We start from the raw sequence: 23266 nt of genomic DNA on the forward strand, positions 1-23266 counted from the left end.
GAGGGAGGCGGCGGCCGGTGTTGGGTGGTGCCTGCCCCCTCCCCACCCCCCGCCTGCCCCGGGATTCACGGCATCATGGAATCACCAGGCTGTCAAAGGCCGCCATAGAATCATAGAATCACCGGGTTGGAAGAGACCCACCGGATCATCGAGTCCAACCATTCCTATCAAACACTAAACCATGTACCTCAGCGCCTCGTCCACCCGTGCCTTAAACACCTCCAGGGAAGGTGACTCAACCACCTCCCTGGGCAGCCTGTGCCAGTGCCCAATGACCCTTTCTGTGAAAATTTTTTTCCTAATGTTCAGACTAAACCTCCCCTGGCAGAGCTTGAGGCCATTCCCTCTCGTCCAGGTCATCTACACCGAATTAACTAACTCGCACTTCAATATTGCGCTTTAATAGTGTATGTAGGTTAAGTGAATCAATAAACAATGTAATATTTGAGTGAATCCTTCTCTCTGTTGCACTGAGATGGGTGCTGAGAACTACAGCTTCTATGGATTTGCTCCTTTATTCCAAATTCTTCGGTACCCTTCGTCATTCTAACTTTTAAGTCAATTTCAAGTCTCATACAGATGATGAGCTCCCCTAGAACAGAATTGGCTTCTCTTATCTGCCCGTGTGGTGGCTGTAAAACACGCCTCTGATTGGGAGTCTTTGTTGGTGATTTTGAACCTCATTCCAAGCTGAAGAGCTAGATCAAATAAAGCTAAAATCAGATTTGAACAACTACCAAATCTTTGCAAAATGTGATGCCATTAAATAAAGTATGAAACACCATTCCAGAGAGCTGTCATTGGAGTAGGTACTGGTCATGCTTTATTTACAAAATCCAGAGATTTGTACACAGCGATCTACAGGACAGCATATTGTTGGTATCAGGAGGATAAAGGACATGCTCAGCAGAAATTGAAGATGCCAGCAAGGAATCATCTCTGTTTCACAGGGAACTTGCTTCCCTTTGACTGAGGAAGCTACCAGACCCCTCCAGGAAGAAAAAGAAGAAAAGCAGCAGCAAGGCACAACCCAGGCTGATGTTGTGACTTTTCTTATCATTGAAGCATGGGAACACAAGTGATGGGTAAAGGAAGAAAAAGGAGACCAGCAGGGTGTCAGCATGCCACTAAGGGCCATCCTGCCTGGTTCATTACTTCCAGCGCCCGCCAACCTTGCCCTTGGCTCCTGCCTTCTTGCTGCTACAAAACAAAAGGAAAGAAAAACATGTTAGCGTGATGGAAGCAGTGGGGCTTTGTGACCGCTGTGCATTTCTGACTCTCAGTTTAGGACTGAGCTGCTTTCACTTCTCACATGTTAGGCACGCCTGTCATAGAGCACATTTTGAGAAAAATATTGTCAATATTGTGGAAAGAGGTTTCTCCTCAGGCTTCTAGTGAAAGGCCAGGATGTGCAAGCCTGGAAGAGGTGGACTTTTCCAAATTGCTGCATTATTAGGACACAAGTCCACACAGTCTCAAAACTAAATGACAGGCCTATCCAGCCACAGACTTGATATTTGCTGAATTCAAAACTGTTATGATCTGGATTTTAGGACTTAAAGCTCTTTCTGGAGAAAAATTTCCTCATAATTGGGGAGTTCTAGTGAAATCCCCTAGATGCTCTAGTCATGTAGTAGTGGAGGCAAAGAGATGAACAATAATTTAAATACAACTATGAATTCCTTTGCTCTAGCAAAGGTAGAGTGGCTGCTTGCTTGTATCATGACAGCAAAAGCCTCCAGAACAGTCCAAACAATTTTTAGGCCTTCCCTCATATCAGTCTCCCCTTCTTGTTCATGGTGTGTTTGGGAGCAGTCCAGCTGTGCTCCCCACACAAAGCACCTAAGGAAAACTCTCTCCAAATAGTATTTACTTGTATACAGTAGAGCAATCCTACATGCAAGCCACTTACCTTCGATCTGAGAAGCAGGCATGCCTGGAGTCATAGAGGGGCCAGGCATGAAGTTAGTTAGGTTAGAATCTACTCTATCTCCCGTACGCAGCACCTTGGCTTTTGAGTCTCAGCACACCACCAAACCTTTCCATCTCACACACACAACGATGAGGCTGCTTCTTGAACCAAATCACATGCAGACTGTGGGCAGCTCTTTGACATGGTAGAGCATGGGGCTCGAGGCCAAGCATGGGGTTGGTGGTGGGGCCACTTTTTCCTCCAGGGAGCAGAAAAAGCGTAGATGACACATCTGTGGAGATGTTTGTGGTGCTGCCCCATGGACTGGTTCAAGAGCCCTAGCCATATTTACAGAAGGATGTAGCATGGTGACACAGACGTACACATAGTGGATACTTTACCTTTTGACCAAGTTAGACTCAGTCTATTTGAAAAAGTGACCTCTTACATGAGAGAGAGCTGAGTATTTTCTGTTAATCTTAAATTCATCTCAGTGTTCCGTTTGCCAGCCTTTCCACAGGTTCAAAACCCAGTATAGGAACTGCACAAATCCTCAAATGAAGGCAGAGTCTTTTTATTGCCACAGGCAACTGTGATGTTTGATGTTATGCCTAACCTTTAGAGTCTGCTTAAGGAAACTTAATAAGTATGAAACAAAAGGACCATTTGATCCTTATATAACACATTAGCAGACATCGCTTTGGAATGATACAGTCTAGTGTGGATAGACATTTAAGTGCACAGAACTCTCACAAACTGTGGGCTTCTCCGTGCAACCTTTTCAAATTATGACCTGAGAGAGTATAATGTCCTTGGGGAACAAGCATGGAATAATGGTACCGCCTGTCATGAGTGGTGTGGTAGTGCCTCTCAGCAGAGCTGCAATATCCAGACAAACCATGGCATCCTTTTGCAGCTACACATTCTGGTGAGGTTTATCAACCTACAGCTCTGTACAGAAAACACCATGGGTAGGTCAAGCCTTATGTGTGGCATCTACAGATGAGTGAGTCCCCAGTGTTACGTTCCTCTGATAAAGCAGGGTGGCTTGGGGAAGTGGGAGGGCAGTATCCAGTCACTCCTATTATCCAAAGATGTCACCGAAGGCCACCACTTCACTCCTGGCATGACTTTGCTAAGAAGATACAAAAGCACCTTGAAGATAAAATCCCATCACAGCAGAGCTCTCTTCCCTTGCTTCCCTGCAGTTCCTCATCTGTGTCTGTTAATTTTCTACATGACCTAGCCCCCAGGCTTTGTCTAGCCCTGGTATCTTGTAAGTTCACCGTAAACACTTAGAATAGTTAAAGATATAAGACAAAAAAACTAATGATATAGAATTTTTGCGGGGAAGGAAAGTGGGAGAGAAATTATGAGTGTAAAGAACTCAGAATAGTAATCCCATTACGTTAGTCTTGTTACACATCATTCCTTACAATCATAGCAACCACTTGTTTACCCTTCGCAAACAAGGGTTGTATCCCCTCAAGTATTCAGAGCACCTCAGTCAGGTGTTTGAAAACCCCAGCAATAAGCAGATGGAAATTTTGCAGACATAGTGTGAAGAAACATTATTTTTTCTTGTTAGTTGTTACATTCACTTCAGTTTCCCCTTCATTTTCTCGGTGTGAGGCAGGATGGGAGTTGCTCTTCCATCCCTAGCCTAATTTCATTGCAACAAAAAAATGTCAGTGTTGAAGCTGAAGTGACTACTTTGAACACTGAGAAGATATCCCCAAGCTAGGATCTAGGAAGGGGATATATGTACTTACTGCTTCTGAGCCTGATCGATCCGGTTCCTGAGGGTGATAATCTGTGAACAACATATATGACCAGGGTTTTTAGAGATAAAGAAACCGTGTTTCCTCACAGAGAGGGGAGTTTTACCTGTTGAAGTGCTGGAAGCATCTGCCTTTGGCAGGGATTAATACTTCCTTTGAAACAAAAGCTCACCCTTGCTTGAAGGAGAAAAATGTTACTCCTTGGCAATAAATCTGCAAGCTAATTTCATGTGTCATTGGAAAGAAGAGCTAGAATTTTATAACCCTTATTAGAAGAGTTTCTATGTATACAAAGTAATCTCCTATGAACTCACACGTCAAACTGCAGGCAAGTGAACTAGAATGAACCTCACCCAGGCCAGTTGGAAAGCTTTTGCATGGCCCCATCCACCTGTATGTGTCAGCCTCACCCTCTCACTCTAATCCCACTCCTACACATTCAGAAGTGTATAAGCTCGAAGTTCTACAGTGAACTTCGAATGGGGACCTCAGAATGGAAGATGGATCACACATTCTGCTGGAGTTCCTTTGTTGCTTGGGAAAGCAGGAGGCGAGGAGCTTGCAGCAATCATCACCTTCCCAGCCACTCATTTAATAAGAGAAGACAACTTTTAAAAGGGCCAAAGAAGAAAACATTCAAGGAGAGTTTGAGCAATCACAGAGGAAAAGATTGGAGTTGAGGCTCTAAACACTTTCCCAAGATCTGTTGATAACTTCTACCCACTAGAGAGCCTGTCCTACAAGACAGTGTCTCTTTTTTTTTAACCATAGTTAAACTGCGTATTTCAACCTAATGCATGGGAAAGAAAACACCTACCTTGCACAGGATGAGCACCTTATGGTCTGACTTAGCACCTCAGTCCTGGCCCATAGCCCTAGACTCTCTACTGAAGTCCTCTTTCAGCTGATCCCACAGGAACTAGGATGTGCTAGAGCCCTCTTTTGTCCCTTCACCTTCTCATTTGTAACTGGGTCAACGTTCTGCCCGTTTTTCCTGGGGTGGAAAAATGCCCTTGCCAAGATGTATGTTTTGTTTCTGCTTACGGTGTAGTTCAAAGTTCTCCACTGGCTCTGCAGGTCTACAAACTGATGAACCAACAATTGAATATGTAAAGTGGCACTTGACATTACTCACATGTGAGGCAAGAAAAATAAAAGTCATACATTCAGGTTGGCCTGATAATTGGTATTTCCTGGCTCATGTCTTCCCATGGCAAATACAAATAAAATAAGAGACTGAAACATTAGTGGGAACAGCAAGGAACAACATTAGGACAACACAAGGAAGGAAAGATAAGCAGATCAGTTGCTTTTGTACTTACTCATGGAAGTTGTAATATCTGCAGCAGTGGTTTAAGTTATTTTTTACAACCAAATTTTTCTCCCAAGTGTAGAGGAGAACAAGCAGTCTTCAGTTTGACCCAAGGACTTAAGACTTACCTTCACTGACAACCTTGTGATAGTGACTGTAACACTCACTCTCCAATGAAGCACCAAAGAGCAACAGACACTAGAGCTAAAGAACAGCTCCACTTCTGTGTGTCCCAGATCCTTCCTTTGTCTCTCCCTTGCATCTCCTTCATGCCCTTTACTGTTTTCACTTCCCTTTCTCCTCATTTCCTGCTATTACCTTCTTTTTCCTTCACTTTTCTTCTCTCACCTCAGTTGTGCATTTTCCTTCTATTTTGCTCACTCTTTGTACTTTCTCGCCTTGCTTTTCATCAGCAGCCACCTATCTCTCTGTGTATGCAGAGGTTTCATTATGACAGCATGCACATCTCCCCTGGCACTGCCTTAATTTCAGTTGTTACACACCCAGGCGCCCTATTACCCTTAAGCTAGCCCTCTCCAGTATTTATATATAGAATAAGCATGTGGCCACAAGATGGAGATTCTTGCCAAACCCCATATAATCCTTTTCTATGAAGTCCAAGCTATTACATATGCATCTCTAAGCTTCTGCATGTATCCCAGGTGCATCAGGGTTACTCGTCCACGCATGTAATAGCAGAGGTTTGGATAGGAAATTATTTTAGAGATGGTCTGAGTGGGTTGCATGTTCTGTTCTTTAGCCACATCCCTGTTGGACCCCAACTCTTTCCCTAAATTACTGCTTCATCTTTTCAAAGAGTGAAAGGAAGAGAAAAAGGAAGTGATGGGAGAAACACAAGGTCCAGTTTTCTCTTTTCTTTCTGCACTTAGAGTCAAATGCCAGTTTCTCTCTGGCACTTGACCATGCGGCAGGCTCATGCATTTGGTAGCCTTTGCTGCTGCTGTTACACAGGCAAGTTCATTGTACTTACAACTTGGAAAGCTCCTGCAGCCTGCAACGCATTGTTAAAATCTAAGAGAGATTGAGATAGTTACGTTGGTGTTGCTCATTCCCTGTCAGTGTGTGGCTGTATGAGTGGGAATTTAAAGGAGAATGAGATGGAGAGAGATCCAATAGGATTTCTCAGCCACTGAAACCTGTTGTAGCCGGATGCAGCCCTGTTCTGTGACTGTGAAGGAAACATGTCCACTTTAGTTACCATATGACACTTCAGTCACATGCTCCTGTCTGGAGACAGTTTTCAGTGACACTAGAGAGCTCAGTCCACAGGGCATCTGGGATGGGAATAAAACTTACAACGTTCAAGAGTGAAAGCAAAGATGGGTTTAATAATATTACTTGGCAATGGAGATGAGTGATTTGAGAGTTACTGATTCTTCAGGCCAAAGTTACCTATAGATAAACAGGAATGAACAAGATGGTTTTGGGCAGAGGGTGAAATGTCCATTTTCTATTAGGATTGCCTTTCCATGGGGCATTGAAAACCTTGAGCGTAGTCTATTCAATTTCAGCCTAAAATGTGAAATCCAGTCCATGTGTGTACGTTAGGGGAATGCAGTTCCAGCCTTGTTGTTTGAATACTGCAAAAGGGCATTGGAGACCCAAGTGATGTTACCACATGGCTTTTACCAGAGGAGTCACAGAGATCTTTACATTTTGGACCCAGTGCCATTAGCAAAATGGCTTTTCAACTCACCTCGTATTTTTTCCTCTTGATCTGCTCTGTAAAGTCATACTTTTCAGTCTCCAGCTGGTATAACCAGTCCCACAGTTCCTTAGCCTTGTCCCTGTGTGTTTATGAGGAAAGGAAGACAAGAGAAACACATCACATCAGATATTTTCTACCATTTTTACATCGCTAGTAATGAGACTACTTACTTTTTATTTAATGCAGTTCACATATCTTCCTGCAAATCTTTTCCATTCTCTGAGAGCTACTCCCTGTTTTCAAAGTAACATCATCTCATGACTGGTCTATACCAGACCACTCAGCTCCCAAGCCTCCAGCCTTGTGGAGACCCATACTCATACCTTAGGAACTCAACTTACCCCTAGGAATGCTGCAGATACCAATCTAAAGTTTTTTTCAACCAGTCTTAGAACTGGATTTAAGGTTTGTACCTAGTCCCATAAATTATTCATCCTGATCAGCAGGAGAGGCTAACAGAATAACATGGCTAGCTGGCTACCAAACCATTTCAACAATTCCCCACACCTCCATTTCCTCCATTCTCCAGATCAAGGAAGGGCACAACTTAACGTTGTTCTGTGATGAATTTCAAGGAAGGTCCTCTCCTCTACCTAATTTTTTCACTAGAGAAGACTTCAGGACAGTAAGACCAAATGTCACTGGATTACATTCAGTGAGTTAGGATAAGCGTGTTACCTCAGCTTGTCTTCATTAAGGTGGTCAATGTTCAAGGGCTTGCGCCTCTCTGCCAGGACCTTCTTCTTCGTCTCTCTAGCTGTTTGCTTCTTCCCTCTCTTCTGATCAGCCTATTTTCAGAACATCAATTAAAGTCAGATGGCAGACATTCAGGTTGAATGAAATTATCTCAGTGACAGTGCATGTAAGACAGGCTGCTAGGGATCCAGAAGAAGAAAAGAGAAGATGTTTTCTCAGCTTATAATGAAGACTGTTCACAGTCAATGTCATGGTTTAATGCTGCCTTATTTCTTTCACCGATCCATGCTTTTTACCTTAGCCAGATAGCTGCTGTATGTGGCACCCATGGAAGACAGAGCCTTCTTCTTCTTGAGATCATCCTCAGCTTTTCTCTTGGCATCTTCTTCCTCTCTCCGTGCCTTTTCCTCCTGTGGAGTGTGACATGTAGAAGCAAGTCACTCCAGGGGAGACTCACAGCTTCCCCAGCAGCCAGTATCACTACAGGGAATGTTATCATGTAAGCATGTTTATGAGAATTAGGAGCTCCTGTTTCCTGCCCTTGCTTTAAGTGGATATTCATTTCTTCTCTAGACTAAGACAGGCAGAACAGCTAGGGGTTTTCCTGTCTTTAGAGATCTCCTCCAATTTGATGCTGAGACAAGGAGAGAGATGTAAAGGCACTTACCGCAAGCCTTGCCTGACGCTCCTTCTCCTTCTCGGCCCGGATTCTCTGTTGCTCTGCTCTTTCAGCTCTGCGCTTCTCCTGAAAGAAGCAGTGGAAGAGAGGCTTTGAGTCATCATTGTAGCTTTATCTAACTCCAGTATTATGCCCCACCACCATGAGCTTTGGTTTGTGGAGAATGAGTCACCTACTCTCTTGCCAGAGTGTGCAGAAGGGTCTCATTTGAAATTCCCAAATGTAAGATGAGAGTCTGAGAGAGGGGAGAGAAGTGGGAAGAAGCCATTTGATGGTGATTTGACCAATCCCTTCTGTACATGGCAATACAGCTTTCTGGCAAACTGACAAAGGACTAATGGATTTGACATCCCTCCTATAGAGGATCTCTCAATCTAGTACAGGGAAATGGTGGTACAAAGACTCACAATCCTTTCTTTGAGGGCAACCAGCTCTTCCTCTTCCTTCCTCCTGGCTTCAAAGTGGCTGTCAATCAAGGCCTGCAGTTCAATCAGGTCTTTGTTCTGCCTTTTCTTTTGGATGTCCTAAAAGAGAAAGAAAATGTGTTAAAGCAGCCCATGTTGCTCTAGGAATATGCCCTGGACATTCCCAGCACCCTGCCTACACAGAGTAACAAAAGCAGAAAGCGTCTACAGACACTCGTGGAAATCTATGGGATTATCTTAAATGGCTGTTGATGCAGGTCATAGACAGTCAAGAGACTCATCCAGGTGGCAGTCAATAGCCCAGAAGAGAGCAGAATCTGCATCTCCCATTCCTCTACACCATATTTTATCCTCAGCTTTGCTTAGCTGCCTCCTCATTGCATATAGCTAGCTGCTTCCTCTTCACTTTGTGATATGAATCTTACCTAGAAAATGTTCTGGCATTTTTTGGGAAAGCAGATTTTTCTGTGGAGCTGTTCAACACCAGAATTTCTTCATTTCTCTATCAACTTTATAGGAAGGTACTTGGATCTCTGTCATTAAAAGTCTGTTGTCATTTAGAGTGGCATTTCTTAGCAGGTGATATGTATAGGTCTGCTTTATTTCAACATGCAACTTTCAATCTTTTTACAACAATGGGACAGGGGATCTGAAAGCTCTTACTTTCTCCTTTCCTCATATATCAGCTTCAAAGATTCAATGGCAAAAAAAAGAAGAAATACACAAATTATAGTCACATTAGCAACAAATGTATCCAGAGAGGTACAAGGAGCAGAGAGTAACCCTTCTCTGAAAAGAGGCAGCAAAGCATCCATACTTTTGTCCTTGACTTTATCTTCAGCAGCATACAAAACATGAGGAGCTATGTGGGCTTGCACATACATATATGGCTCAGATACAGACAGACACACACAGTAAAAGTCTCAGGAATACTTACATCAAAATCTACTTTCTCACCCTCCGGTATTTTAGGAGCAGTTAGTCTGCAGAGAGTCAAAAAAGGAAAAAAACGGGGGAAAAGGGAGGGGGAGGGGGAAAGGATTTTCACCTTAAAGAGCAGGCAGCTTTGTAAATAGCCTGTCCTAACCCGAACTGCCCTCAGGAATGATGCTAACAAGGAGAAATGCTGATGGAGATACAAAGGCGAGACACAAGTTAATGGAAAACCACTCCAGAATAGCACTAAGGACCATTGTCTTTCATGGAAGGTCATGCAGGGCAGGGAGTTACTCCTAAAAGCCCTTTACATTCCCAAAGGCTACAGTCCTTCCCTACCACAGGGAAAAACTTAGGTTCATGAGGCTGTTGGCACAGTGCTGCATGCTCCATTCTGGGCAGCTGATGGAATGGGAAGGGAAGGTGAAGGTGCTGGGGCCCAGAGCCAGAAAATCCATAGGAAAACTTACTTAAGCTTAAGTCAGCCCAGTCCAACACTTGCCATCCTTCCTACTGTCAGCAATCCTGGATGGGTGGGTAGTTTACCCAGCCATGGCTTCTCATGGAGCATTTATTGTTGATCTGTGTCTTGGGGCAATGTGAGACTGCTGTATCTTGGACAGTTCACAAGTCCTCTGACCATCAGTAACTGCTTTTAAGACCCTGGTCAATGACTACTGCTAAGGCATCCTCTGGCAGAAGTAGACATCCTGGAAAAGCATGCAGAAGCAGCTGGATGTTGCCCAGGGGAGGGTTGGATAAAGGCTTTTAGTGGCCATTTGCCTAGTAGACAATCTAAGAGCTTCTGCTACATCAGAAAAATGATCCCAGGGTTTTGAAACTCTCTGCTCCCCATACTTACTTTATTCTTGGCTTCTCCTCTGTATTTGGAAACATGGAGCAAAACAGGAAGGGGAAAAGAGGGAGAACAGTTACAACAACAGAAATTATGCCAGCTACTAAAGGAAAAGGAGGGTAGGAAAATCTTACGGGAAACATCCCAGAGAAACTGGTTAAATCACAAGCACTTCCAAAAGTAATACCCACACTCACACATCCTTTTTGCTAGGAGTGAATCTGTCTTTACCCTTGAAACAGAATTTGGCAGAAAAGAATCAAGAGACTGTATAGAAGTCCCAAATGTAGTATCTGGAAGATAATGATTTCATGCAAATACTAAATTATTTTTCTCAAGCCAACCTGACCAAAGCTCTACAGAGGACAGCTGGGCTGGAGGGTATAGAAAATGTTGCCTATTTCAATCAGTACTTCTTTTGCTGGAGATAACCTGAATTCACAGTCACATCAATGGTAACTAGTCTTCTGCAACTTCACTCAAATACCTCACGTGGAGGGAAAAGGCTTCACGACCCACATTTTCTTCAGGTTCACTGACACCCGGGATAGCTTAGGGCTCATTCTCCTGATATAGCTTAGTGCCATAGGGAAGAATCTTATTCTTCTGCACTGAGTGGTGCTCCTCAAATCCAGCCTGGAAAGACCATTCTCTCTTAGCAAGCATCCTCTCCTGCTGAGGTATATGCAAAATTCTCATGGGCATAAATGGGAATGATCTTGCATCTCCAGGAGAGGTATAGTGCCAAAGGCTAAACCATCACAGACTGTCAGCTTGGGCCCTCTGGGCAGTTAAAAGGGTTCCCCTACAACAAGTGACCTTTCCTCTGCTCTCAGCTATGTGCTGTCTTACGAGTTACTTTCCTAACATTTGTGCTTGTGATCAATTCCCCTCCCTGCTATGCTTTTTAAACTTTAGTTATGAACTCCAGCATAATGCCAATAAGTTCAGCTCTGTTTCTTTCACAAACAGAAGTAAATTAAACTAGGTGTTTATTCTGGCCTAGTCTCACAGGGATCCAGGTTGACTTTCATAACCACACACTATATTTGAATTTACAGGGATGCTGCTGGATTCTGCAGTACAAGAATCTCCCTGTGATGGTTCAGTAGGAGGAACTAAGGTATAAAGCTCTCAGCCTATTAAATCAGCTAAAAACAAACAGCTTTGTAAAGTAAAACACCCTCCCTCAGGAGTGGGTGCACAAGCCCTGCTATCCATATCAAGATACAGAAAGCTGTTATAATTTTACAAATGCTTATTTGCATCCAGGTGCTTTGGGACTGATAGAGGAAGTTTGGAATAGCAAATGGTACAGAGTAGGATAAAATAAAGTGAAACATTATAAGAAGGAAGAAATAGCAAAACTGATACTGGAAATTATTTAGTGAAGACATCAGTTTCAAGGATATTGGATAATAAAAAAATCAAGAAAGCATCTGGAAACGGGTTATTAAAATAATTAAGAGAAAAGGTGTGAGAGGTACGTAAAAGAGATCAGAAACCAACCTTTCCTTTCTCTCTCACTTTCCCACACCAATTTCAGTAGTGACATTTTGGGGGGTAGAATTTTCTTATCCACAGCAAGAACGCTGCCTACCGAAACATACCTCAGTTGAGGCTAGAGCAATGCTAGTAAACTATACAGCATATAATTAGAAAAGTGTTTTAGAACACTTGTATAAAGAAAGCCACAAATCACTCCTGAAGAAAAATATCATTAGTCAGCAGTGTGCTTCTGTATTTCTCCAGTTATTTTTTAAATTGTTTTGTTTTTCAAATGGCCAGTGACCTTCTTAAAACATTAATTTATTTTTTTTCATCTGGAGAGAGGAAAAATAACCATAATTAACCAGTCCATCGGGGATGTTATTGACACAGGTTTCCCTTCCCTCATGACATATACAGTTAGTTTTCAGAAACATTCCTGTTTAGCTTAAAGCTGCCAGTTAGTAACATTTCAGAGAGAAGCTGGGGGCAAAGGAAACAGGAAAGGATTGGTTTTGTTTGTTGACCTTGGTGGCCAGGATAGACAGCTTCCTTCAATGTCAATGTCAATGAGTCTGGTTTCAGCTGCCACCAGATAGCACTTTAAACGTAATTAAAGCAACAAACAGTTGTAAAAGTAAAAATTAAGGTTAGTTGTTCCTGAAATAAGAAATTTTAGTTAGAATATTTAAAGGTGCCTCCAGAAAACCAGAAAAAGAGATAACAAAGAAATAGGAACCCTTATTAAAAAGACAAACAGTAATAAATCCGTCCTTTGCAGTGCATGACCCAGCATGGTTCATACTGTATGCACCAAAAGCAGCCCAGGGATGTGATTTTTTTTTTTAAACACTCTTCTTTCAAGAAACCAAGTCATGGAACTGAGCCAAAAATTGTTGACAAGCAGGAATTGTCATACCAAATTCCTGTTCCTGTGCCGGATTTTGACTGACATTCTGGTCATTCTGCCCATGAACCGTGGGGCTGTGACAAAATCCCAAAATACATCCCTGCCAAAAGAAGGCAAGAGCCACTGGAAATCCAAGTTCACTGCCCTGGTGATTAAAGGTACAGACTCTGAGTTTCTGGTTTCTGAAAGGGTTAGCAAGTGGAGAGTACACACCACCATAAATACAACCTTGCTTTCTCCTGCCTGACCTACGAATATTTACATAGTGTTCCGCCTTTCTGAGAATGCATCTGAACTGCCTTTACTTCATTCAGAAATCCCTAAACACCCTCCCTTAATTCCACTTCTCAGAAGCAACATCTCTAATTTACAGTGTGTCCTTGAAAAAAAAAATCAATATGCTATTAAAAATAAATGGAAAGAGAGACAAAAATGAGAGAAAGAGTCTCAGAAAGGTCCTCAGGGTATTTCCCTAAATAAGAAAAAAGCCTGAAAAGTGAGCAAGAAGATTAAAACAAACAAACAAAAATTGACAAAACCAAACCAAAACAAGGAAACACAGAAAATGCAGGGTGGTTTCAAGAACTGTTGGGCTTTGTCTTTTGAAACAGCTGGCCAGGTGTTCTAGGGATTAGGACAGTCAGAACACAACCAAGCTACTTCAAAGGCCTGCAGAAGTCCATGAGAGTCTTTCTGTACATTTAAACCAGTTCTGATTTTGGTCCAGGGGGCCTGTATATTGCCCACATGTAAGACCAAAACTGACCCTGCGTACGTTTAGATTTGGTCCTTTCACATGAGTCTTTGCGCACACGGGTGCACCCACTAACGAAGTATTACAAACACACTCTCTAGTCCCCACTAGCCTGAAAATTTATTCAGTGCTTGATGTTTAGCACAATTTTAAGTGTATGCCTGAAGCAGAAAGTTAAATATCTGTAGATTCAGGCCTGGGGACCATGACCTTCTAAGGATGGGTGAGGCAGGCATGTCTATGTAGGGCTCAGCTCCATTTTCAAGTGTGCCGCTGCAATTTGAGAGATACTTCCCTCATGTTTAGGGGACAGAGAAGGTTTGCTGGTAAGACATATGACACAACAGGTTCTCTTGAAAAGAGAAGTCTAGAGCAAGCTTGTAGAGCTTGGTTTTCAAGGTCTACTATCCTAATGAGGGTGTACAGGCTTCTCAATACAATAGTGACTCCCCAAGGGTGCTTGGATATGCACAGTGAGCGATTCTTTGCGGCAGAGAGGTTTTGGCCCAGTTCCTGAGTTTAATATAAAGTGAGGAACAAAAAGAAATACGGGGGGAAAAAAAGAGTGAGATGTTAGAAAGATGACTTTGTTGTCCTAAGACAACACCAAGCTACCATCACAGTATTCGCCGCCTTCATCAGCTGTAGGTTGAAAGACAAAAGCAAAAGAGAAGAAGCACAGTAGTCAATCCACAACCAGTGCTGTTCTCCTAAGAGCAACTGTCCCGCACTCCCTCCCTGCTACTCTGGAAACCTCGCACTCTCTGGAGATTGAACAAGGAGAAAAAAACACCTTTTAAGTGATTTGATCTGGCAAACAAACAGCCTTTTTCTCCATGTTCATCCAACACCATAGAGAGACCATTTCCCTCCTGTACTCTCTTTGCTCTTGAACAAGGTCAGTTTTTAACATTGTTTGCCCAGCACTGAAAGAGAAAAAGGGTGAGAGTCTGTAGGTGCATCACATACCTTCTTCAGGGGCTTCCTCTGCTCGTGTCATGAAGCGAGAAGTGATGGAAAGGCAGGAAATAGGGGGTGGAGGGAAAACAAACAACAGAATAGATATTTAAAGGTCTTGGAGGCCTGAGAAAGAGACCGGGGAATGCATGAAGGAGGGGAAGGGAGGGGGGAAATAAAGGAATTAGTGAATTAAGGTAAGGAGAAAAGGCATCTGGAGAGGCTGTCAGAAGTTAAAGATGCTGTAAGGTTAAAGTAGTAGTAAGCATGAAGATTAAAGGAGAAAAGGGCTGCAAATGATCATTGTGGTTAATATTTGTTTCTTTTGTTTTGTTCTCTTCTACCAACTCAGGACTCCTGTTTTCTCTCTCTCACACACACAGTCTCATGCTGCAACTAGAAGGAGTAAATCAGAAATCATGTCACATACCTGGCTCATGAACTTCAGGTGTGAAGTGTCATGGAACAAGATGCGATGGAAAATAAGAGAATGAGAACAAGAAACCTGTTATTTCACACACCAAAAGAGCTCTTCAGCCAGAGGGGCAGAGAGGAAAGCGGGGAAGGGGAATGAAAGTGAGAGTAAACCTTAGATAAAATAAATAAATTACATCTGAATAACATATAAACAGAAGTCACAGGACAGGAAAGGAATCCAGTCTGGTGAACCAGGCAGATTTATAATAATAGTCCGGTGCCTAAGAAAAACTTATTAGCATTAAATGACATAAAGCACAACCTGACAGCACAGTGTACCAAGGTTTACCTTGATTTGAAATATGCACATGAACATAGTCAGCACTCAAAGTGCTTAGATCCAGCCTTTTCCACAGCAGTATTGCAGTAATTTGAAACAAACATAGCGTGGTTCAGAAATTTACTGAAACACATGCTGTAACTCATCATCAACATTCAGCTAACTTCTAAAGAAGCTCAGTCTCTTTTCTAGATCTATGGCTCAGGCCATTTTCTTCCTTGAAGACAACTTGGATGCCTATGTCAATCTACTGCTGTTCTTCATATCCATTTGCAACATAGAATTACAAACACTACTTCATAGGAAGAAAAGGTTCATTAAAAGTCAGTGCAGGTCTACATTTCATTCTGCTTTTTTTTGGCAAAGCAAGAATCAATCAGGAATGTGGATTTGCAGGACAGATTTTGCTTCTCAGCCACACACACACCACTGAATATATTGCAAAGCAGGCAAAAAAATAATGCAAATTCTGACAGTATTTATATTTCCTGTGTACAGTCAATGGGTCAAACTCTACGCCGCAATTTGAAACAAAGCTTCCCCTATAAGAAGAAACATTCATTCTCAAATCACAGTGCAGAATTTAGCCCATTCCACAAGGACAGTTTTTGCTGAGCTATTCTTTCACGACAGTGTATGTGTTCCCCCAGTTTTTAGTATATTTTCATGCAGCAGGTAACTTTCCTCCTCCTTACTGCTGATTACATTTGACTGAGAAAAAAACAATATTAAACTAAAAAGCCAACAATCCCAAAGGCATGCAAGTTGCAAGCTATCATTAACAGATAGGTTGTTATCTCCTATCACCTTCTGTTCACTACCCACCATGCACACTGTCCCAGCAGCCTGGCACTGGGGAGTTTAGAAGTTAAATCACATACCTGGAGGGGGGGCTTCATTTAGTAGGAAGTGTCAGGGGAAAATCATAGGAAAGGAAGATAAAAGAATTAGAAATAAGTTATTCAGGAGGGGATCACCTCAAACTTTGGTAAGACAGGGTTGAAGAAGTATCATTTATAAACTAGGTTATAGTGTTAATAAGAATGGAAAAGGAGAGTAATTACAGTGAGATGTGAAGTAGACAGGGAGGGGATGCCATAGAAATGAAAGATAAAAGGAATTTAACTGTTGACAAATTAATTTATGCAAATATATAAACAGAAGCCAACTGTAGTAAAGCTGGTAATCCTTACATTTGAAAGAAAACATGCCCAAGAAGAGAGTTTTACAAGTGTGCAGTGTAACCTGTATTTCAGCTATGCATATGACCTTTTAGCTATCAGAGCTGGTACTGGGATACAACAATTACTGTAAGGAAGTCCTACTTTGGGTTTAGCTCTATGTTTGCATCTAAAGCTCCACTGTTTAAGAACCTCCACTGGCAAATGTGAGGCTTAGCTCTGCAAAACTGGAAACATTCAGGTATACACAGGGCTTGTCTCTTCTGCATAAGAGTAGAAACCACTCGAGCCTGCATGCCAGAATCCTGCTGCAGGCGATACCTGTGAGCAGAAGCAGCTTGTGTTTCTGCAGCTTGGGTAGCTATTCTGTGCCCTGGCTGCAATGTAGTCACTGCCCTACCAGTTTTCAGAGTCTCTAAAATGTTTCTTTTAAGCTTCTTTGAAGGTGACTCCTCAGTTACAAACAATAATTATACTTTCCTATAAGGAAAATAAATTTTGAGGAATTTAAAGAATGGATTGGTTCTTCATGACTCAGGTTTTCTTCAACATCTTCAAATCCCTATGTACAGGAATGCTTCAGATTAATACATAGGAATTTAGAAGTCACATACATGTACTTGGTTAGGTGGAAAGTGTCAGCAAAGAAAAATAAAGGAAATAAATAGAGTAAGAATCATGCAAAAGCAAGAACGCTCAACTTGTGCAGACCAAAGCCATGACTTAGAATATGTGTTAGACAATGACATCATTAGTAACAGAGAGAGTAAATAATCATACAGTGACATGAAAAGTTGGTACAGTCTCCCTCTGACATAAATTTTTTTTAAGCTTGTCATATTTACATCTTTATAAACTTCCCCGGGTTTTGTGCTTTATGTTACAGAGGGGAAAGAAAACATAGGGAGGCTGTAGGTATGGATTTATTGTTAATTAGATTATGTTAATACTTGATGTTTTGCATATATTTCAAGTTTATGTATGTCAAAGCTTGAGACCAATGCTCAGGTAATGAGTAGCAGTTAATAGATAGCAGGGAAAAGAAGTACAGAGGCAGGCAGAACAGTTAGGGTGGTAGCAATGACTTTTAACTCATACAAACCAAAATCAGAAAAATCTTAGGAGCCGATAACAGACAAGAATGAATATGGTTAAAAGGAGAAGAGGATGGCATAAAATGAGAAGCTATGAGAACAGGAGGGAAATGAGAAGCAGCACACAGACAAATGTTGAAGTGTTAAGTCATGCATAAATCAATCAGACAGCTTTCATCTCACTCACTCCAATCCCAGCAAAAGTACTGATCTCATCTAAACTAAGAGGCTAGTCTCCCTCTGCGGACAGCAGAGTGAAATAGCTGGGGTGGGCAGCTGCTGAGATGTGACTGCTTTAACAAAGCTACTCCAAATGGCACAGAATAATCTTCAAAGACAGCTTAGAGGATGCTGCAAGTTCAGTTTCTTTTTTTTAGATAATAAACACAATAATGCTTTCATACGCGGTGTAGGGGCTGCACTGGGTCCAGTCAGAGACTATTTATACATTGACATACTTGTTTACAAAGATGTTATTACAGTTTTCATGCAACAGTTAGCTCTCATCCTCGATATTATGCATCACAGGGCAGAGGCAATTATTACTGGTGGAAGGTGTAAGAAAGCTGCAAGTTATAGTTTACAATTAATATTTTACTTTTATCTGTTTTCTTCCACCATCTTAGAATTCCTGAGTATAATATTAGAGTTACTGGTATCATTTTCCAATAGAAATCATAGTTTCAAATAAATTTAAATATTTCAAAACTTATGTAGATTAAGCTAAGATTTTGGTTAAAAAATTTGAAACCATTTCACAACCGTGAAAAGTTGCATAGATATTACCATCTCTAGAACAAAACCTTCTCATTTTTTTGCCTTGTGACAGTCTCTCATTCCAGATTTGGCCTTGCATTACACTATGTATACCCCACATTATCCATAAAATCAATGCTTCAAAAGCACTAAAATAAAATTTTCATTTCAAAATTTGGAAATCTTCCATAGAGGAAAGAGGAAAAAATATAAAATGTTGGAACAAAATCTTTTATTTCAACTATAAAATAAATAATTTTAATAGCTGCCAAACAAGTCTTTCCTCCTTTTTTGTTTGTTTGCTCATTTTTTTAAAAAAAATTCTATTTTGTCTCCTTTCAGAACATGACCAAATTGTGAAGTTGTGAAGAGCAATTGAATTTCCAGCACGCAATAACCCTTCAGATTGATGCAGAGGAATTCAGAAGTCACATACCTGGTTCATGGACTTCTTTAAGAGGGAAGTAGCAGGGAAGGAGATGTAAAGAAAGATAAGAGAATTAGAGTGAGAAACAGAGGATGATTAAAAAAAGAACTTAGGCTTTTTAGCCAGGATGGAGAGGTTAAAGGGGTAGAAACTATAAATAAGATTAAAAGGAGACAGAGGGCACATATGGATATCAATCAGAAAATCATTAAGAGAAAGGACAGGGGGTGCTGGGAGATAAAGGATGCAGATGACTAACATATGTATTCATAATGTTATAGATAAAGAGTCATTGGTAGCCTTTCATTAACAATATTGTATTTAAATCAAGTTCATTACCCATAAGCTTGAATGTGTGAAAAGGCTATAGGCAACCTGTTCTTATTCATGTGCATAGAAATCCCAGCCTCTGTGGAAATCAATGGCTTGGAGGAGCTGGCATTGATTTCTTCAGTGCCCAGGATTTCGACACTGGTGCATGGAACCGCACACCAATGTGCAAAGGTAAGTATGAGCATGTTACTGCTCTCCATCCTACAGGATAAATTGTCCAATGAGAGCCTAGCTGGACATGCAGACAGGGGGGCAGGAGAGCAATTGAAAGCTAAATGGGTTCGGGCTGTCAGGCTGATGCTTTAATAAGTATGACCTACCGTTTTGCTAATCACACAGACTGTCTTACCAGATCTGGACTTTAATTCACATTATAAAGTCAAGCAAAAATGCAATCCTGCTACCCCAGTTGTGATTTTTACACATTAACCCAGACAAAATACCAATAGTTACGAAAAAAGCATGCAACTACATCTTTCCTCTGAACTTGCATTTTCTGCAAATATGCTGCAACTAAAACAATGCCACTCAGTCCAGTCCTTAGCCCAGAAGAAAACTAGGTGTGACACGGTGTCTCTTGTCGCTTATGATTTCAGGTGCAAATCTCTCCTTATCAGCATATATTGCTGCAAAAGCGACCTTTGTCTCTGTGCAGTGGACGGGGGACAGGAGGAAGCAGTGCATGGGCTGAAGGATGTGGCTTGCCCCAGGGCATGGCTGACCCACCTCCAGCCCCAGTACATGGTGTGGAGGAAATGCTTTTGGGAGCACTGATCCGTGTACCAACTGGTGTCTGTACTGATAGCCTGGCTAGAGAAATCAGAACGCTGGGGAATATATAAGCACTGCCCAGTCTGTGCTTTGGGCACTGCTTTCAAAGCAGCAGTTATTATATTAAAAGTACTTATTACTCATTACTCTGCATATCCTACGAGAGCGAAGCAGCTGTCAGTGAGCGTGGAGAGGATAGTTTTGCATCCTCTCTTCTTCAACCACCTCCAGAATCCCTGCATGTGTTACTACTTCAGACAGAAACAGGGGAATTCGCAGGTCATGGCACATACCTTCCTCGTGAGCTTTAGCAGGTGAGAAGAGTCACAGAGCAAAATGCAAAGGAAGACAAGAGAATTAGAAAGATCTGAACAACCTTTCAGTCATACAAAATGGAGGGGGAAGGAAAGCCTGTGAGTATAATGCAAGGAAATAAAAACATGGATACAAAAAAAGCACTACTGGAAGTGAGGGCACAAATGGCCTGAGATATTAAAAACATAAAGCTGATTTAAGTGGCCATATGACATTTGTCTTACACACATATTCCTGCAGTCTTGCATAAAGCCTGAAGCAGCATACTATTTCACAGCCCTGATACTCTCTCACGTGGATACAGCCTGAGGCCAGCAGGTTTTTGTGGCTGCACTTGCTAGTCTGAGACACTGGCCTTGAAAATCTCTATTGCATGAAGAAGAAAACCATCTTCAATCATTTGCAAAGCTAAAGCATCAAAATTGTCATCAGTTGCATTAAGCTGAAGAAGGGGAATGTGGAAAGGGTATCATAAGAATGTCAGCCCAGTAAAGGAGAGAAAACGCTCTCTGCAGCTGCAGCATCAGCAACTGCTATAGCAGCAGACTGATCATGGGTACATCTGTACATCATCCAGAGGTTCAGCCCACCCTAAATGGTCCAAAATAAGCCTCACAGGGAGACTCAACTAGTTTCAGAGCAGAGGCTTTTCAATTTTAATTCTTTTAAGAGGTTTACATTTCCCAGTATTTTCCATGCATTCTTTTCATGCAACAGTTACCACATAGCATCAGCAGTGTACTCAATTCCAAGACAGAACACGAAGGGAGTACAAAAAACCAAAATGGTGGCAATTTTTATTCTATATTAATATGACTATTTTTAAATCCTGTTGCCTTTTACCGTCTTATGGCTTACTGCCTAAACCAGAGCTTACTCTGAAAGAAGGGAGTCATGTCACATACCTTCCTCCTGAGCTTCTTTAGGTGGAAAGAGCCACAGGACAGGATGCAAAGGAACATTAGGAGAAACACATTATTACACAAGCTTATATTAGACAGACTGAAAACTCTGTTAAACCAGAGGGAGAAGTTTTATCCCAGTAAATTATAGACTAATGGTCAGGAGGGGAAGGAATTCAAGGCACATGTGGTCGGGAAACAACTTCACTTTGTGAAGGGAAGAGGCAAAAACATATTGGAGAGGGAAAATCTCACAGTATGCTCAAATAACACATGCTGAAATTTCTCTCTAGTTCCAGCTTTAGAGGAACAACCTCCTGCCATGGCCCAGATGGGCTTTACGGTGAGCTCCATACATGGTAAAAGAGGCTGGGTTACCACTGAGGCAACATCTGCCAGATCTTGCATCAAGACCATTCCCATGTGTTACCCTGCAGCAGAGCAGGAAGGAAAGGTGGAAAGCAAAGACAACAGAAGCAATAAGGCAAAGTAACCAGGTTCTGCCTCTCTCACACCACTCCTGAATCTCCCATTGCTGCCAAGGAGCCTGTGGGGAGTAATTCAAAAGGCAATGGCATGTCCCTGCTTCATGAGCTTTGTCAGTTGGGATGTGACAGGCAGCAAGAGCAATGAGATGGAAAATGAAAACAGTTAAACTAAAGGGTGTGTGAATGCAACAGTGATGGTCTAAAAAACACAGATGGTATGAAACAGAGAAGGAAGTGGAATGGAGGCAGGCAACCAAAACACGTGCAGGTACAAGAAATGTAAAACCTTCAGGACCTGGATGCTATAAAAACCCTGCAAACCTCTCAAAGCGGGTCTCCCATGGCATTTAAAATGGTTTACATTTGTTTCAAATATATCTATAGCAGAAAGCTTTGCAAATGCAGAACCAACGCACCCTTTGGCTCCTCCTGCATGGAGCATCACATCCCAAATCTCTCAAGTGCAAAGGGTGGGTTTCTGTTCCAGCCCTTCTTCTGTCCTGCCTGTTTTACCTTGCAAATGCGACGTGCAATGCAGGGAGCCCACTGGGGTTACTTGCCAGCAACTACATAGATATGATTAATATAATACCGCATTCTGCAGTATTAATATTTATATTATATATAATATATATTATAGTCTGCAAACTTATAATATACAAAATATACTATATATAATATTACATATTACAGAATATGTATTATGTAACATATGGCTACACACATACCTTACCACAGATGGATTTTGATTTTGATTGCAAAATCCATCTGATCATTATCTGCCAAGCTACACAGGAGAAACCAGTTGACATCTGATAAAAACCTTTATAGCCAGACTTCAGTTATTCCATGGTCAGCATTACAAACCCCCAGGGCTGAAACTCAGCCTCAGAGCCTGCAGTGGCTTTGGTGAGGGAGGTGTCTGCACAGACACACAAGGATATGGGACACCTTTGGTGCAATGTGTGAACAAGAAAAGCCCTCTGCCTGCAGATCGTCTGTTCCAGTGTGTTTCTCTTGCCTCTTGCTTTCTTCTACCACCTTGCAAAATCAGGGTGTGCATTGGCACCGAGCCCTGCTGCAGGAAAGTGGGTGTCCAAGAAACTGTTTCACGTACCTTCTTCTTGAACCTCTTCTGCAGGTGGGAAACAGCAGCAAAGGGAATGGGAGGAGAAAATTAAAAAAAAAATCTTATTAAAACATTCTTGAGGTTTGCCAACCTCCTGGGCTGTTACGGCAAGTATACATGATGATGGAATTACAGGGTTAGAATTAAAAATAACATTTTATGGGCATATTATAACATTATAAATATTAGTGAAATATGGGAATGTGGCCACAAATGAAAACCACATTAAAAAAGCATCCAATATTTTATTCCTTATTAGAGCTGGCTGAAATTTCCTAAAATTGACTTTTGGTGAATTTTTAACCAACAATTAAATCATTGGGGTTTTTTTTTTGTTTGTTTTAAATCTTTTTTTCAAATAGTGAAAAAAATTTACCAACATTTATCTGTTTTTGAAATTTCAAAGAAATTCTTTCCTGTATTTCAACAATTGGATACAAACTTTGCAGGGTGTTCCCCTCCCTTTTAAAAATCTAAACTTTAGGAGAGAAAGGAAGGGACTTGACACCATTGTGGTAAAGAAAATGAAAGCAGTTCAGTAAAAATTGTAGGTCAAAACAAATATGTATATATATTGTTTCTATATAGATATGTGCATATACATACACACAGACATGCATATATATGCATTATATATTTTTTTTTAATAGGTGTGCATATCCATATATGTAAACATAT

The 23266-nt window shown here is 41.5% G+C and overlaps 1 protein-coding gene across 1 annotated transcript; it reads right to left on the reverse strand.

Annotated features, from left to right (window-relative positions):
* Positions 1–800: 800 nt before the first annotated feature.
* On the reverse strand, positions 801–22707 carry TNNT3 (troponin T3, fast skeletal type). Its single transcript, XM_069857119.1, has 13 exons — positions 22695–22707; positions 22577–22594; positions 20975–20989; positions 16074–16085; positions 10333–10351; positions 9472–9517; positions 8517–8633; positions 8098–8175; positions 7727–7840; positions 7413–7522; positions 6723–6813; positions 5997–6037; positions 801–1200 (listed from the first exon to the last, which is right to left on the reverse strand). Exons 1-13 carry the CDS (start codon positions 22705–22707, stop codon positions 1152–1154), a joined length of 723 nt encoding a protein of 240 aa, XP_069713220.1. The 3' UTR covers positions 801–1151.
* Positions 22708–23266: the final 559 nt, after the last annotated feature.

This window comes from Phaenicophaeus curvirostris, chromosome 5 (assembly GCF_032191515.1).
Source record: "Phaenicophaeus curvirostris isolate KB17595 chromosome 5, BPBGC_Pcur_1.0, whole genome shotgun sequence".
Taxonomy (NCBI): Eukaryota; Metazoa; Chordata; class Aves; order Cuculiformes; family Cuculidae; genus Phaenicophaeus; species Phaenicophaeus curvirostris.

Bases quoted from the DNA above. Each gene is read 5' to 3' on its own strand.
- TNNT3 (XM_069857119.1), bottom strand. The intron at 8,634-9,471 runs GTAAGTATTCCT...TTTCTCTTTTAG, and splicing joins GTGAGAAAGTAGATTTTGAT to GACATCCAAAAGAAAAGGCA. The intron at 1,201-5,996 runs GTAAGTACAATG...TTTGTTTTGTAG, and splicing joins CTGCAGGAGCTTTCCAAGTT to CAGCAAGAAGGCAGGAGCCA.